Below are 16,444 nucleotides of genomic sequence, written 5' to 3'. Positions count from 1 at the left end.
ATATACACACACATGCAGATGATCAATGCAGATGATAATTATTAAACATAGGAATATATTGATGGACAATTACCAACAAAGATTTGCGGCGGTATCTGACTTTCGCCACTCATACATGAATTAAGATGATGATAAGTATCCTCCAGTAAGGACACTTTACTAAAATCCCCTTCTTCAAAATATGCATGCGTTATCAGGGCCATTTTTACTTGAATGTGTCCATATAGAGGCAAAGTACTCAGCACGCAAACCGACTTTTGAACAGTACCTCTCGTTATATCGGACGTGCGATTCTTTAGTTTCTGCAAGCACAATAATGTTCTACTTTACATTTATTCAGAGTTAAAACTTGTATTTGATCTTGTAGGAATGTCTTAAACTAAACACAGACGTCTCTACGTCCTAGGAACAATCACAGGATATCCATAGGATGTCGAGTATTAAAACTGTCTAGATATTGAAACACCAAAAAAATACTTTTATATACCTCCACAGGTATTTGGCGGAAACATGAAATGCCATATATCGTTCGTTTCGGATCGTTCAGACTAGGTAAGTGAAAATAAACTGTGTCCTCGTCATAGTTGTGAGAACCGTCGGGCAGAGCGAGAGTGGGCAGATACTTCCATCCCAATGGACATTCATTAGGCGCACCAGGTACCAAAGGTGGAAACGAGTATTCGACCTAAAAGGTAATATTATGTTAGGATGCGTTTGGACGTGATTGGAAACGCGCGGAACGTCGATGAAATGAGGAAGAAGGTTAATCTGGCCTGTCATTCTACCTGGCAGCCTTTCTTGTGGTGAAACCCGACGACGATGACGTGAAGAATCGGTCCACTCGATTCTGCCATCCTTACGGCTCCGGTGGCGATAACGCGGCACTTCTGGCACCTGGGATACCTATTTCCACGGGTAACTCACTCGCATCATTTCAAAACCGCGAGAAATATCTGTCGAGTCAGATGAGCTGATAGCGGCAGACATGCGATTTGACATGCGCCATGACGCATATAAACATGTGTCGACTGTGCTGCACACACACACACACACACACGCACACACACACGCGCACACACACACGCGCACACACACACACGCACACACACACACGCGCACACACACACGCGCACGCGCACACACACACCATGCAGATATATACGCACGCGTAGAACGTTATCATCAGTTATCATGAACGGCTACTTCAATAACATAAATTTATCTTTGATATAATTCGGAATTAAGAAGTTCTTCACACGAGACAATTACATCTACACGTCAATCCATATCTAGACATTTGTGAGTGACTCAATAATGCTTAATAACTATTCAAGAAGGTTCAAGAAGGCATCTCGGTGTAGTAATCGTTCAAAGAAATTTAAACAATGAGTGCCTCACGGCACAAAAATTTGGGTAATTGAAATATGTTTTTTATAAACTTATCAGTACAAACAATTCAATAAATTATACATACATTTGCGCTTCTCTAAACAATTCAACATAAAAAAATTGTAAAATAACATTTCCCTCTTTTACATCTATATCACATTTATATTTATTATATTGAAATTGAAGTCAATGAAAGGTATCTCTGTTTAAAAGTATCTTTGATTTAATAACAAAATGATTCACATATCGCATACAATTGTTACTTGTACATGTGTATATAATAATAATGTGTATATATACAAGTTCTTTTATTACACAGTCCAAAGATACTTATTACACAATCCACGTTAGATACTTTCAGTTATCAGTTATTATACAAGTTTACAAACTGAAGCAATTCATTTTCTTTGTAACAAATCCACGCTTCCGTCCCATTATATCTGAATTGCAATTTCGTTTTATAAATATATAGAAAAAAATATATAGAAAAATAATTATACCGTGCATGTACATACATACAAATATATATACATATATAAACATAAATATAATTATTTTCCTATTTTTTTTCTATTTTTCGATCTGTCACGTAAGAGAGCACCAACAGAATGCATGACATCAGCATTTCGTTTTCACTCGAATAAGTCCATTTTCTCTCGATCCTTGCTAGGCTGCGTCTATGCACGATGACAATTCGCAGGACGCAGCTCCGAGAATATCTTGTTCGCTCTAGTTGGGAGCGCGAAGTTATTCTATGTTATTGGCCTCATAGCCGTTCTCCTTCCCCATGGCAGCGAGTAGGAAGGAGAGGAAGAAGATGGGTGGAAAGTCAGTCGGAAGACGCGCTACCTGCGTACATTGAAGCCCCGGGTACCATCCGGGCCGGCAGGCATACGAACGACGTTGCTAGGAAAATTGTTGCCATTCGGCGTGCTCGATTTTGCCTGAATTCTGTTGATCTCTTGCATCGTCTTCTCTTCTGGACTCTTCTCTTCCCCCAGAATCCTCCTGCGTGCTTCTGCATATTCTTGCTCCCGCTAAGACAATTCGTTACATTTTCATACGTTCGACAGTATAGGGTTTTACGGACGAATTAAGGATTTTTCAGCAAGAAATACTGATGGTTGACAGTATAACACAGAATCATTATATCTTGATTGTTTATCAACGTTAAATAAAGATGAAATGATTCACTATAGAGATTCTATAACAAAGTCTGGCCACGAGCAATTTTATCAAAACAAAAAGTAAGAAAGAAGGATATATTGTCCCTTTTTATACATGTTATTTTATTCTAAATATTATTTTACTTCTAACTTAATTACTGAAGTTAACAAAAATGATGGGCCAATACAAAATTTGTGACTAGAGTCTCTAATTCACTGTGTCTTTAGCGAATTCACTTGCATTACACTAATACATACTAAAAGCTGCTATATTTAAATTAAATTAACCAAGTTAAATGTAAAAGCATTTATGTATATAAATATTTTAAAGATTACATACTCAATAATGATATCATTGCATTATTTAACAGAAGCCACATATATTATTTCATTGTCAAAATTGATTATATTATTTCACTTAAATTTATGCATTTATATTATACAAAGCAATCTTTAATGTATACTAATAGATGATACTTTCCAGCAAGAGACACAAATGACACAGTGTAACACAATAAATTATTATACATCCTTGGATGCTTTCCATTTAGTGACAAATAGAAAGTTGATCTATTTTTATTACTTTCTGAATGTCAAAAAAAATGATGTTTGTCTGAATGGAAAAAACTTCTTGTTTACTATATTATTGTACACTGTATGTCTCTTACTAAAGCACCTTTAGTGTAATGAAGTAATAAAATAATTTACCATGTGTCTCTTGCTGGTAAGCATCCTAAATTACATACCTGCTTAAGAGACTTAATAGGTTGCTTAGGTTTTTCATCGTTCAGTGGACCATCACCACTACCTCGCGAATCTGCAGTAGGTCTCTTTAATATCTTTACCATAGGTTTTGGAGGTACGTATTGAGATCTAAGGCCATCTTCCCCTAATATAATCATCCTTGTGTTGGCATCATTATTGGTTCTATATCCAAAATATTGTTAAATATATAAACTATACATTGTATGTTATAAATGACAGAAATATTTTCTTCAAAAAGATTTAAATGACTTAAAAGCATGAAGGGGAAACAAGTTCGAGAAACGTTCACCTGAACCTACCTAGAAGATTCTATTTCTTCCTCCACTGTGTTCAACCGAAGAGCTTCCAGTCTTTTATCAAGTGCCTAAAAGCCATCAGAATTTTCATCCCTCTTCTATATATCATATAACGATAAATAATTTCCATGAACGAAATCGACCGGGAGTGAAAAAAAATTTTAGGAAAAGAATTTTGTGCAAAAACGTGTCCTTATGGCAGTATAAAGTACTATGATTAACTCGCGTGAATCAATCTATCAATTAAGGATCGCGATGTACAAACAACGAAGAATACAAGCGCGATACTCGGGATGCTCCAAAGCGAGAAAACGCGAGACGACAAACCGCGGAAAGTCTTTTCGTCATCGACGGAAACTCCGGAACTCGAAGGAGGTTATAGGTTAACACGAGACCGTTCGGTCTTACACTCCGATTTGGAAAACGAAATTCTGAGATGTGTCTTACTCCGGATTCCTCAATCTGCTCCCAGCTTTCAAGAACTTCGTCCATGGCCCGAATACGTCGCGAATTTCCGCAGAAATTCCCGTAACTCGCGTGCAGCGTGCGAATTGTGGTATGCTGCGAGGACTGGAGTACTGGAATGGAGATTTGGAGAACAGCACACCCGTGGTCGGATTTCTGGGGATGTTGTCGGTGCTGCCCTGCGTCGTGATCGACACTCAAATAAGCAGAATTGGCGGTTCATTGAAAATCTTCGATTCTTATTGAACAATTCCATTGAATTGCACGAGCTCGGAGTTGCTTCAAAATACTTCAGAATTCGCTGCGAGGCGAATCGGCGATTCGTGAGGCTGCGTTAATAGAAATGAATGGTTTTTCGGGGTGATCAGGATTTGAAAAAATCTTTACTTTATTTTTATTCAGTTTTAGATTAACTTTAATCTTGTAGATAAATTTTAATTTAATTCTTCGAACTGGAAAAAGATAGAAAGTAAGTTATAAACTAAGATTAAAGTTAATCTATATTAACAACATAGAACTCCTAGGAACGTTCTGGAGACTCCCGTTGGACGACCAATAAGTGTATTGCGTGTATGGATGAATTCGTCCCATATCCGTGTGGGACTCAGCTCGATCGGTGGTTCTACCACGCCATACTTTGCCCGACTTTGCACGAGGATTAGTTGATGTTTGATTGGACTCCGTGTCGAGTCGGGTGTCGACTTTTTAATGTCAGATTCTGAAGCCGCATGATGAACCGGATAATATCAGCGTGATATCGGATTACATGGTGTGATTCTACTTCTGAACTTAAGAACAGTATCTCAGAGTGCAAAATATGACGGAGATAGAATGGTGAGAAAATTAATTTTCGTTCAAGTGTCTATTTCTGTAGAACATAAACAGTAATATTACATCAATATTGTTATTCTTCAACAATATAATTGTAATATGACACATGTTATACATAACAGTTACATTGTTGAGCACTCTCTAAATTCTTTGGAATGGAATCTCACTCTAAAAAGTAAAAATTGAAGTCTTAAGAAGGAGTATCTCAATTTTTAGTCTTTAAGAATGAGATTTTATTATTTAGAGTCATTCTGAAAATTTTAGAGAATAGGATATTATTATAGATCTGCTTTTTATTCCTACACTAGAACTTTCTTTCTCGCTTTCGTCAAACATATATCTCATTTTAAGCTTCAAAAGTGTAATTTTGTCATAGAAAATATATCTTTTGGTGCTTTCCCTTTAGTGACACAGACATCATTCTATCTTTAAATTCTTGGCATTCAATGAATAATAACGACGAAACGATATGTGTCGATTATATCTCTTAAAAGAAAAGCAGCCTTCAACATTGATATAATGTTATTGTTTAGTTTGTGTTTTGTCAGATGATACTATTATTGCAATAATAAGATTTTCTTCTAATATAAGAAAATGAACTATATTATATAAAAAAGAAATTTTGTTTGCAGGACATCAAAACCCATGGAATATGGGACTGTAAAGTTTGCATGTCTGGAAGAAGCTACGGAGCATCCTTTAAAACCAGTTGTAATCACTGTAAGAAATAGCTGAAGTATCATAAATAGATCTATTCGCGTTGTTTGTACTTTTTGTACTCAGTAACTTCGCTTTTTCTCTCTTTAATGTCAGAATATATTTTTATCTCATTTTAAATACAAACATTTTTGAAGCAACACGAACGGTTTCAAGCAACATGAACAGGTTTTAATTTCTACTTCGTATTCTATCTTATATGAACAATAAATTTGATAAAAGATTTTTTATTCTTGTATAGTTAATTGATGGACGTAGCGCAGCTAGACGAAGTGCGTTGCGGAGTACAAGTACCAGTTCCTCCACTGGAACACCTACACCAACACACGCGCCGATTCTTGCAAATCCACTGAGTGATCCATTGTTGAGTCATCCTTCCCTAGACGGTTCTGATCCTCTTACACAATTTGCTCGAGAAGAATTGGATCCTCTCTCTAAAATGGCTGCAGACGAAGTAATATATTTATTTAGATTTAATTATGTGTTTTTATTATTTTTATAACTTAAGTTTATATTATCTGTGTTATAGTGGGATTATTCTAATGTTGCACCTGCGGGTAAAAAATCAAAGGACACAGCAGAGGAATTGGTAGAACCATGGTCTGTTAGACGTTCCGCTATACTAAGTAAATATACCACCTCTGAAAAATTATCGATTGTCACCAGTTTCTTATCAGGTGGCGAAAAAGGTACCTTTTTAAAAAGATTATTAATTAATTTAATTCGTGAAGAAATATTAAAATACAATATCATTTATTTTAAATTGCTTATTGATTAATAACTTTTTAAATTGCTACAATGTTGTTTTGTTAGTTGTAGTGAAAGTTCAGCCGAGTGGGCCAATGGTCGACAAGGTAAAAACGCGACTTGAACAATTAGATGATTTTGAAGAAGGTTCTGTTCGGCAAATGTTGGACTTGTCGCAGCAACAATACACAGCACGAATCGAACAATTAAACAACGAACTAGTACAAGCGTGGCATTCCGACCAAAGAGTAAAGGCGCTCAAAATTGCAATACAGGTTTTGACATTTATTAGTTTTTATAGAATGAGAACTTAGAACAAAAAAGAACTTATGATTTAAGAATTAATGTTAAATTATTTCAGTGTGCCAAATTATTAGTAGATACATCCGTAATGGCTTTTTATCCGAGCAAGTTTGTTCTCATCACAGATATTTTGGATATTTTTGGAAAACTTGTGTATGAAAGATTGAAAATGAAGGCTGAGTATTACAAGTAATTATTATATAAGAAAACTCTTATTTTTTTATTGCACGTATTTTATGTTTTTTTTTATCGAGCAGTTATAAACATTATTTATAATTATTGATATTAATATTTTTTTCTTAGACCAGGAAGTAAAGTACCTACGAGTTTGCCCGATAATTTTACACCCGACATGGTTCCTGAAAACGCGAAGGAGACGTGTCGGAATTGGTTTTACAAGATAGCTTCAATACGGGAACTAGTACCACGTCTTTATGTAGAAATGGCAATAATAAAATCTTACAGTTTTCTAACGACTAGGTACGACTTTCGACTGTATAAATATTCGTAATGCTATAATAACATAATGATTGAAATATTAAAGTAATACTTTTATTTTAGTGAATTTAATACTGCTCTGTTACGTATAACTCGTATGATAAGAGGCATCGGAAATCCATTGATAGCGATTTACGCGAGATGTTATTTATGTCGTGTGGGATTGGCGTTGAACAAAACATCAGACTTCGAATTTGTGAGGGAAAATCTGTATGACTTTCTTTTTACGTACCAGCAGCTATTTGGGACTGCTGTAAGAAACGAAATAGTGAAGCAAAATGTTACCCTTCATTCGTATCTTAATTTATATTCACCAGCTTTGGATTGGATCGTACAGGTATTAGTGGCGATATCGCCCGAGAGCCTTCTTGAAGAAGTTTTATCTCGTTGTAAAAAACAAGAGAACGGGTAAATATATTTTAAACATACATTTTTAATTTATCTTTAATTTTTAATTTTTATCTAATCGACATATATTTTCAGATCGTTATTATTAAATACAGTGTTGACTGCATTTAAACCTACTTATATTGCTGTACGTGCTATGGATTTTGTAAATTTAATAGTAGCGAGTGAAGACGATGGTATTGAGATTTAAAAAAATGAAGTCGAGAATATAATAACACTTTTAAGTTACGTTTTCTCTTTTCAATGCAACAGGGTATCCTCAATATCTCTTATATCGGAGTTTGGGAGAATGCCTTGTACGAGAATCTTTGCCGAAAGAAGACTGTCAATCGGTGCTTAACGTGATATGGAAGTACATAACGGACCTCACAGATCCTAACAAATTCATGCATTGCGTCGAGATTTGGATTCAGTTCACTGTTATATACTTTTCTGTAAGTTATATTTGCACAAATAATATTTAATTATACTTTATGTGAAATTAAATTATTATTGTACATATTATGTTTATAGGTAATTGAATTAAATTTATTTTTCGGCAAAATAATAGATCGGCTACGACCGAACAAAGCTTTCGAAAATTATTATCCACAATTGCAGAATATTATTGAAAAGATAGTTGCCCACACACAAGATTTTGAATCACTACTTGCTATGGTAACTATTCGCGCTATTATAAACGCACATATTATTCATATTTATTCATAATTAATTTTAAGACGTTTAATCTGTTACAAATTATTTGACGTTTTGTAGGACAATTTTTTACCTCTAATTGACTTGTTTCACAAGGAAAGTGTTAAGGTTGAAGTTTGTAAAACTGTCATAGAAGGATTGAGTGTGCAAAATGGACCTATTACGGATCCTATTATTATAAACGCTCTGATGTTTATTGCGAGAATAATGCACGATTCTGTTAGGTACATCAATTTAATTTTACGATTAAAGTTTATCCTGATCTCTAAAATCGAATAAATCATTACAGTGCTCTAACCGTCGAAGATGAGAAACGACAGATCGGACAACTAATATGCGGACTAGTACAACGAGTAGATTATGGTCGCGATTTTGAGAAGCAGCTTAGTTTTTACGTAGAGGCCAGGGCAGCATTTCCTAATCTTGATAGCGTTCATATACAACTTGTACAAGTATGTGATACATATATGTTCTACTTGATAGTACATAAATGATTCTTTCTTTTACACTGTTGATATATAAAGAAAAAAGGATTAGCGATAATAAAGTCTCTTTTTATTTGCGCTCAGTGCGTGAATAGATTATCAGTTGATACTAGGAAGATAGTACGTGGTCATCACACAAGAAGAACGTCAGCGTTTGTACGTGCCTGCGCTGCATTCTGTTTCATTACCATACCATCGTTAACTCTAGTCCATACACGCCTTCAATTATATCTACTATCTGGACAGGTTGCCCTTTTAAATCAATGTCTAGGCCAAGGTGCGAATTGAATTAATTTTTATTTTAACATTAACACATTTTTTTTTCGTTAATTTATATACGTAAATTGGCATTTTTCAGCCGATGCTTGTTTTAAGGCTGCTTTGAGTTTACTTCCGGAAATGCCGAAAACTATCGATATTGATGGAAGACAGAAAAGCTCGCAGCCATATTTGCTTTCTTACTTATCGAATTTCTTGTCAACATTGTTAGTAGTTCCCGTAAGTATATTGATATACGCTATGTTTTTAATTTTATGATTTTAAGATTGTTCTGTATTAGGATAGCCCAGAGCATGGCGTCCTGTATTTGATGAGAGGCTTGCTCAATGCAGTTCAACGTTGCTTTGAGGAGAATACCTCAATCAAACCATATTTATATTTACGTGTACTCGATCTTCTTTCAACGGTAGCGCAGGAAAATTATCCGTACCATATCGATAAGGTATTTCATGCTTTTGCGCACATTTGAAGGGGCAAATAAATATCATATTTCCGATACTTTAAAATTAGAGAAATTAATTATAATCTCTAAAATTTATATAATATGTCACAATTTATATAATGCCGTTTTTAGGTTGACTCAAATGATAAATTGTATGGATCGGATCAGAAATTTATCGGTGAAGTCAATAAAATATGTTCAAAAATCGTTGAAGAAATCTTAGGCCATCTCAAGTATCTTGGATCCATCGAACAATTCGATAAACAATCAGCTCTTGCTCTCGAGCTGTTTAATTGTTTTATTATTCGTGCAAATTTACGAGACACTGCATTAGCAAACATGGCTGTAAATTTGTGGCATTTATCACAACGACACGGTTCGGTGGATTCTAAAGTGACAGTAAATACATATTTAGAATAATCAAGATTTAAATTTTTTTTATACATTGTTTTGTTTTTAAAATCTTTATTTCGGATATTTTTTTCAGATGAGGACAAAGGCTTACATGACACAGAAGAGTCATCATCGAGAATATGAACATTTTGCTGAAATATTGAAGAAAATGTCGAGATGAATGACATTAAGACTTGATAACAATAAGGATCTAACTTAAACATTTTTTATCGGCAGTTGTTTTGGAAGACATTTTGTAATTGTGCAATAATTTGTCTGATTATGTCAATGAAGCCAAAATTAACAAATAATAGTAAAAATATAAAAAGATAATAAAAGATAATAAAAGAAAGATAAAACAGAATATAAATTATAACAATTAATTGTTAAAAGTTGATACATATTAGTTAATGTACATCATGCAATATACAAATATTGTATATTACAAGTTAGTATACAATTGATTGTTAAGCATCATTTTATACTATATTTTTTCAAATATAGCAAATATTGCTCAATATATGAAATGTATAAATAATCGATGTAGAGAGAATTTCTACTCAATAAAAACATTATTGTTCTAAATTTGTTAAAGTTGAATACATTTGTATCATAATTTTTTTTGAATATTTTTTAGTTCGTATCGAATCATTCATATATACTTACAAATTACGAGATAATCAAATATTATATATTACATCGTTTAGTTTGTCATACTGCATTGTTGTCATTAATTCACCATTTATCATAAACTCTTCGTAACATATTTTCATAATGTTAATTGCCATAGAAAAATAATGATTATTTATAGACTTCATAAATCACACGATATATCTCCATGAGTACTTCAATATGGAAGACATCTGATTTGGAAGACGCAAGATATTGCCAAGCTGATTTTTATTTTTTTAAAACAGAGCGAAGCGCATCCAGAAATATATCGGCATGATGCTCTGTGAAGGTCAACGCAGGCCTCAGCCGCACAGCCTGGCTGCCGCATCCACCTGTCTGAATACCTAACAAGAACAGAGGAAAATACGAAAACATTGAAGATATTCTTAGCACTTACATTTTATGTTGCAACATTTTACCTTTCGTTGCAAGTTTCTTGATGATGCTATCTCGCGCTTCAGGCGAGGAGCAATTAAACGCTATGAAAGTTCCACGTCCGCGCACTGCACTGATTACATTGGAATGTTCCTTTTGCATATCCATCAAATGTTTTAACAGATAATTGCCCACGCATGTAACTCTATCCAAAAGATTCTCCTTTTTAATCGTATTTATAATCGTTTCGAGCAGGATCACTTTGCTGGGATCGCCCATCCAAGTATTGAACACACGATATGACAGTTTCGGTCTGCGTGCAGGTAATTATACGTTAATATTTAAAACATGATTTTATATTATTTTATCATTGAAAAAAAAAAAAGATTTACTTCAGATCCTCCGAATGATAATAACCGCCTAATTGCATTTTCTTGCTGAAAGTCATTACGTCGGGTGGAGTATCTAAATTAAAGTACTCGTGGCACCACATTTTTCCCGTTGGTCCGCCACCGGTTTGTACTTCATCGATAAGTAACGCGGCTCCGTACTGAAATATTTTAACGTGAGATTGCAATATATCTTTTGATAACGTACTGTAAGATAATTGTTTTGCAAGCCTTACCTTTCGTGTCACGCGTTGAAGTTCCTGAAAGAATTCTGGGGATGCGTGATTGTCACCGCCTTCTGCTTGAATAGGTTCAATTATCACGCCAGCCACTGGTACTTTCTTTTCGTTTTTGTACTTCTCAAATAATTCCTCGACCTAAAATATCAATCAAATTTTTTAATCTTCTTATGCGAAACATTTAAAGAGATATTTAATACTAGAAATACTGAATAATCATTATTGATCATTTCTATCTTTTAAATTAATATTATATTTTTTGTGCAAAAGACAAAATCTTAAGATGTCTTGATTTTTCAGTAATTATGTTTTTTATGATAATGAAACACTTAATTTTCTATCATTTTCTTAATTTTCCTATTAATTTATTTGTTTGATCCTTTTAATGAGTGAGAAATATTGATTCTTTTGGTGTCAATGTACAATAAAGATTTGACGATATACCTCTGCGAGGCAACGCTTATCTTCCTGTTTGTTTTCTCGAACGTTTTCTTCTAAAGGATACTTGTACTCTGGAAAGGAAGCGATAGGCCAGTCGAAAGCTGGTATATCCATCTTATGAATGTACTTGCTGTGAGTCGTTGAGAGACAACCTAAGGTTCTTCCATGAAAGCTACCTATCGATATTAAATATTTCATAAAGATTCCTAATTGGAATGAAACTTGTTTTCACTCCAACAAATGACTGACCTTTAAAGGACATAATAGAGTATCGCGGTGAGCCAGGGATTTGGTTCATCATACACGATTCTATCTCTTCCTTCGTGAACGGTTTGCCTTGCCTTTGTTTCTCGGCGTACCAGATAAAAATATTTTTAAAAGCATTCTCATTAGAACAAGAACCACACATCATTGTCGTAATGTGTGATAATCCCGGTGGTACCAACTGTTCAAAATAATAATTTTTTTCAATTGCGCCAAGATAAAAGACGATATAGGAAATGAATTATAGTTTTAGCATATATCTGTTACCTCTTTCTTAAGTAGAACATCTCTTAATCTGTTAGGCCAGTCTTTTCCTGGAAAGACACCTAAAGCAGGTCTATTCGCTATAATTCTCTGAAAAGAATCATAATCGTTAACTATTTTTCATACAACTTGAACACCGTCTTCCTAAAGTAAAATAATTTACATGAAGGTATATCAAGAATATTCGATTATTAGAATTTCTTCTCAATACTGTGTACTTAAAGTATAAGTGATACATCTTGTAGAGGAAGTTAGCACGCAAATTTCCATACATGAAAAAAAATACGGTACTCCGTGACGATGTGCTTTTATATCACTCACTTGATTAACGGGATCGGCGAGAGCCTCCAGCATCGCCGGATGATTATACCCTAGAGGCATTGATGAGATTTGCATATAAACGTCCAGCAACACATTCCCGTCAACGTCAATTATATAATTACCGGCGGATTTTTCATAGTCTGCGAAGAATTGTACGGAAGACGCTTGCTGAAGTCACAGATTTCAACATTGTAAACCCATTTCGTCTCTGGTTTACAAAATATTTACAAAAGATTTGGCATTATTACTCATATCTTATGTGTACATTTAAATCTACATATAGCAATTCTATATGACAACAGTACAACTACATAGCTTGAATTATTGGATTAAAATTCGTAGGCGAAGCGTTCAAAATATCGTCGCGGATAGCAAGCGACTAAATTGATAAATTAAACAAAATGTCGTGTCATGATATCACCCAAAGAATCAAGAGGATCTGACGTACTTGTATCAAGCTCAATTCTTGTAACAAGCTGCGCGATCGAGGGCCCGGTATTTCGGTCGTAAGTACCGGCCCTTCAGGTTCCCTCGACACCGAACCGGTTAAGCATCTCTTCCATGTAGTAACGCCTGCACGACAATATTATATACTCATTTGAACAAGTATTTCTACGTACAAATTTCTATATTTTATTTAAATATACAGGCTGTCCCGAAATTCAGAAAATTAAAATATCAAGAAAATTCTAAAAAAAGATAGATTTAAAAGTATTATTAAAACGCCTTACATTTTTTTGTACGCCATAGTCTTAAGTTATCGCGCGTGGCGACTCATGCGAGATAAGCAATCGTTTAACCGTAATATTTAATTGATTTTAAAATTTTTATGTCTCAAAAGCTACTATTCGAAAAATGATAAATAATTTGAATTTTTGGAACTTTCTTACTGTGAATTTTAATTCGCGAATTTGGGGACATCCTGTATATTTACAGATATATAAATTTTTGTGCGCTTTTGGATTTTACTGACATATCCATACCCGAGCAGAAAAATAACTTAACTCGCTAAATTGTTCTACAACTCTTATGATCAGTTCTATTGACGGTAGTTAAGGATGATTGCTTGATACATTAGTGTGATTTTATTTGAACTCCTCATAAATCACTGTTGCAATGACGTGGGATAAAAGCCGCAAACGCATAAATGAATAAAGAAAATAGAGATTGTAACAAGAAGACTGTTAAAAACAATTTGTATCTATAGATATCAAAATCAGAATTAAAAGATAAAATTCTCATTTAATGATATCTGATTATAAGATATGTATGACAAACTTTTGTGTGATTTTGATTGAAATAACATGTTTTGAATGATGATCTCCTATCTTAGATATCAGAGAGAGATCTGTTTGATATCTGAAACACTTTATATCATGAGATAGAATTTAATTCAATACAAATATGTGAAGTAACACAAAGTTGACAAGAGTGATAATGTGTTTTTTGTATTATTCCAAAAAATTTTCTACTTTTTTAAATCAAGAATTAGTTGTTTAAAATTATAAGAGATTGTAACGAATTCCTCTTCGGATTGTATACATCTCGTTGACACTTTATATTCAATTTACTTTGTCACACTGAAAAAATGATCTAAAATATTTATAGCAACCGTAATACTAATTCATATTAATACTATTTATACATATTAATATACATATTATTTTATTGCCCATTTTATCATCAAGACTCAAAAATATTTGTCGTTAATACAAAGCTGTGTTTTTTTACAAAGTCGATTTAAAATTAGCATTACAACGTTCAATATTATGACGAGAATAAACATTCTTTTTTCCTGTTATTTTGAATAAGATTGACTTAATTAACCTTTTGAATAGAATTAAATCAATTTAACAGAAGGTATTAATATTTTTTAATAAAAAAAATATATATATATACAGTGTTAAAAATATCCATTAAAAATACATTGTGAGAAAGTTATAATATTAATTCCTATTTTAATATTATTCACTGCTTTTTTGCTTTCTGCGATCGCTGCTCTGTGTAGAGATTTAAGATTCGCGGGGCGGCGAAGCAGCTGGAGCCGGAATGAATTTATCGATTTTGTCACGGTCCAGCATCCGCGATAGAGCGGCGTGCTCCAGGATAGATTTCTCGTCGCTCATTATATGAATTATACGAATCTGAAGAGGAATGAAGCAGTATAAATACCGTTTAGCAGCTGTCGGAGCGAGATCCGCCCACTCAACGCACGATGATACTTGTTAACGAGCATTTCCGTTTGAGACGAGAGCACAGATACAAGGGCTACTCAGCAACGTCGTCTCTGCCGAAGGGTTGGAGCCATACTGGTCGCTGATAGGCGCTGATAGTGTTCACCCAGTTTAAAGAGTCGAGAGTCTCGTGGGGGCGCGAGTTGCTCGAGCAGTCGCTTCTGCTCAGCGAAAGAAAGAAAGAGATAAAGAAACAGACAGAGTGAGAGAAAGAGAATTCATCATTTCGTGTATATCGTAAGAATTTACCATCAATTTCAGAGCGTCGAATACCACAAGTATTAATATTCTACCCGATGTACGGAAAAAAAATTCAGCACGTACAGCAGATATTTGGCAGCGCGTGTGAAAGGCCGAAGGCAAAAAAGAAAACATCGTTCTCTTTTCGCGATGCTCCGACTGCGAAAGCAGTCACTGATTAATGCGAGGAATCAAATTGTTCTTGCTTGCACAACGTCTGTCTGTACGTCTGTTTCACCGTCGACGAATACCGTTGCGCTTCGTGTCAGGAATAGTACTGCAATTCCAACGATTCCACGTGGCGCGATACGGTGAAAGTGAAAGTGCAATTTCGGGCTTTTTCTTCATTGGTTGTATCATTTAAATGCGTAACAAAATTGTACATGTAATTCCCTGAAAAGAAGTCTTCCTTTGAATGTCTCTCGTATTACGAGTACATGTTCATCGCAATCATTTACGATGTTAAGTTATGCCATATAATTAATTTATGATGCTAATTTAATGTTAATTTGGCGTACATGATTAATTGAGATTCTATTATTATCATACATTATTCACAAGAATTATTGAATTTGGTAGCGATTATTTGGCCACCAGTGAACAATACAACTATAAATATATGTAACATATTATTATTAGGTTCATCGGAAAGTTCATTTCAATCTTGTAAGTTCAGGACGCAATATTTCATTCAAAGAGTAATTTTATTGAAACAAATATGTTCATAATATTCAAAAAACAACGTTCAATTGAATAAGATCAAATTTAAATATAATAAATATAATAAAAAAATATAAATATAATAAATATAATAAAAAAGGGTTAAAAATAATAATAAGTTCTTAATTGCTGTTATTTAATCGTCCTTACAATATACATTAAAAACAAACGTTTCGATCATCCACTGTAGGTTATTCTCAATATTAAAGATAAAAATTATAAATAATTATGTCCTAATAATTCAAAATTTCTTCTAACAAAAAACGTTAATAAAAGCATATCTAAATTCTATTAATTAATATCAAAATTAAAACTGTCCTAATAACGGATAAAACATTCAAACAAAAGCTGCGTATCTACATTCTACTAATTAATATCAAATTGGATTTATACTCTTAATCTGAT

At 33.8% G+C, this 16,444-nt stretch overlaps 4 protein-coding genes across 4 annotated transcripts in view; 1 reads left to right on the top strand and 3 right to left on the bottom strand.

Annotated features, from left to right (window-relative positions):
• The window catches only part of LOC105619226 (late secretory pathway protein AVL9 homolog), a 3,212-nt gene extending 2,358 nt beyond the window's left edge, over positions 1-854 (bottom strand). Inside the window, exons 1-3 of the mRNA XM_012200750.1 lie at positions 786-854; positions 488-685; positions 74-302 (exon numbers count right to left, since the gene is read on the bottom strand). Of these exons, the coding sequence (XP_012056140.1) occupies positions 74-302; positions 488-685; positions 786-854 (496 nt within the window). The remainder of the gene's footprint in view (positions 1-73; positions 303-487; positions 686-785) is intronic.
• Positions 855-2,234: 1,380 nt separating this feature from the next.
• On the bottom strand, positions 2,235-4,108 carry LOC105619225 (SUZ domain-containing protein 1). The gene is made up of 4 exons (XM_012200749.1): positions 4,064-4,108; positions 3,620-3,684; positions 3,302-3,482; positions 2,235-2,426 (listed from the first exon to the last, which is right to left on the bottom strand). The coding sequence occupies exons 1-4, from the start codon at positions 4,106-4,108 to the stop codon at positions 2,235-2,237; spliced, it is 483 nt and encodes a 160-aa protein (XP_012056139.1).
• Positions 4,109-4,898: 790 nt separating this feature from the next.
• LOC105619224 (UPF0505 protein C16orf62 homolog) lies at positions 4,899-10,061 on the top strand. Its single transcript, XM_012200747.1, has 18 exons — positions 4,899-4,915; positions 5,545-5,632; positions 5,871-6,083; positions 6,159-6,318; positions 6,443-6,651; positions 6,738-6,868; positions 6,983-7,159; positions 7,241-7,585; positions 7,661-7,761; positions 7,838-8,019; positions 8,099-8,242; positions 8,342-8,505; positions 8,571-8,733; positions 8,851-9,043; positions 9,125-9,264; positions 9,326-9,487; positions 9,620-9,886; positions 9,975-10,061. The coding sequence occupies exons 1-18, from the start codon at positions 4,899-4,901 to the stop codon at positions 10,059-10,061; spliced, it is 2,943 nt and encodes a 980-aa protein (XP_012056137.1).
• A 719-nt stretch (positions 10,062-10,780) lies between these two features.
• On the bottom strand, positions 10,781-15,081 carry LOC105619223 (4-aminobutyrate aminotransferase, mitochondrial). Its single transcript, XM_012200746.1, has 10 exons — positions 15,018-15,081; positions 13,294-13,418; positions 12,846-13,013; positions 12,528-12,614; positions 12,246-12,441; positions 12,000-12,172; positions 11,553-11,693; positions 11,320-11,477; positions 10,972-11,240; positions 10,781-10,896 (listed from the first exon to the last, which is right to left on the bottom strand). Exons 1-10 carry the CDS (start codon positions 15,079-15,081, stop codon positions 10,781-10,783), a joined length of 1,497 nt encoding a protein of 498 aa, XP_012056136.1.
• Between the last annotated feature and the right edge of the window lie 1,363 nt (positions 15,082-16,444).

The sequence above is a fragment of the Atta cephalotes genome (genome assembly GCF_000143395.1).
Source record: "Atta cephalotes unplaced genomic scaffold scaffold00020, whole genome shotgun sequence".
NCBI classification, from domain to species: Eukaryota; Metazoa; Arthropoda; class Insecta; order Hymenoptera; family Formicidae; genus Atta; species Atta cephalotes.
This window is presented reverse-complemented; position numbering and strand designations above follow the sequence as displayed.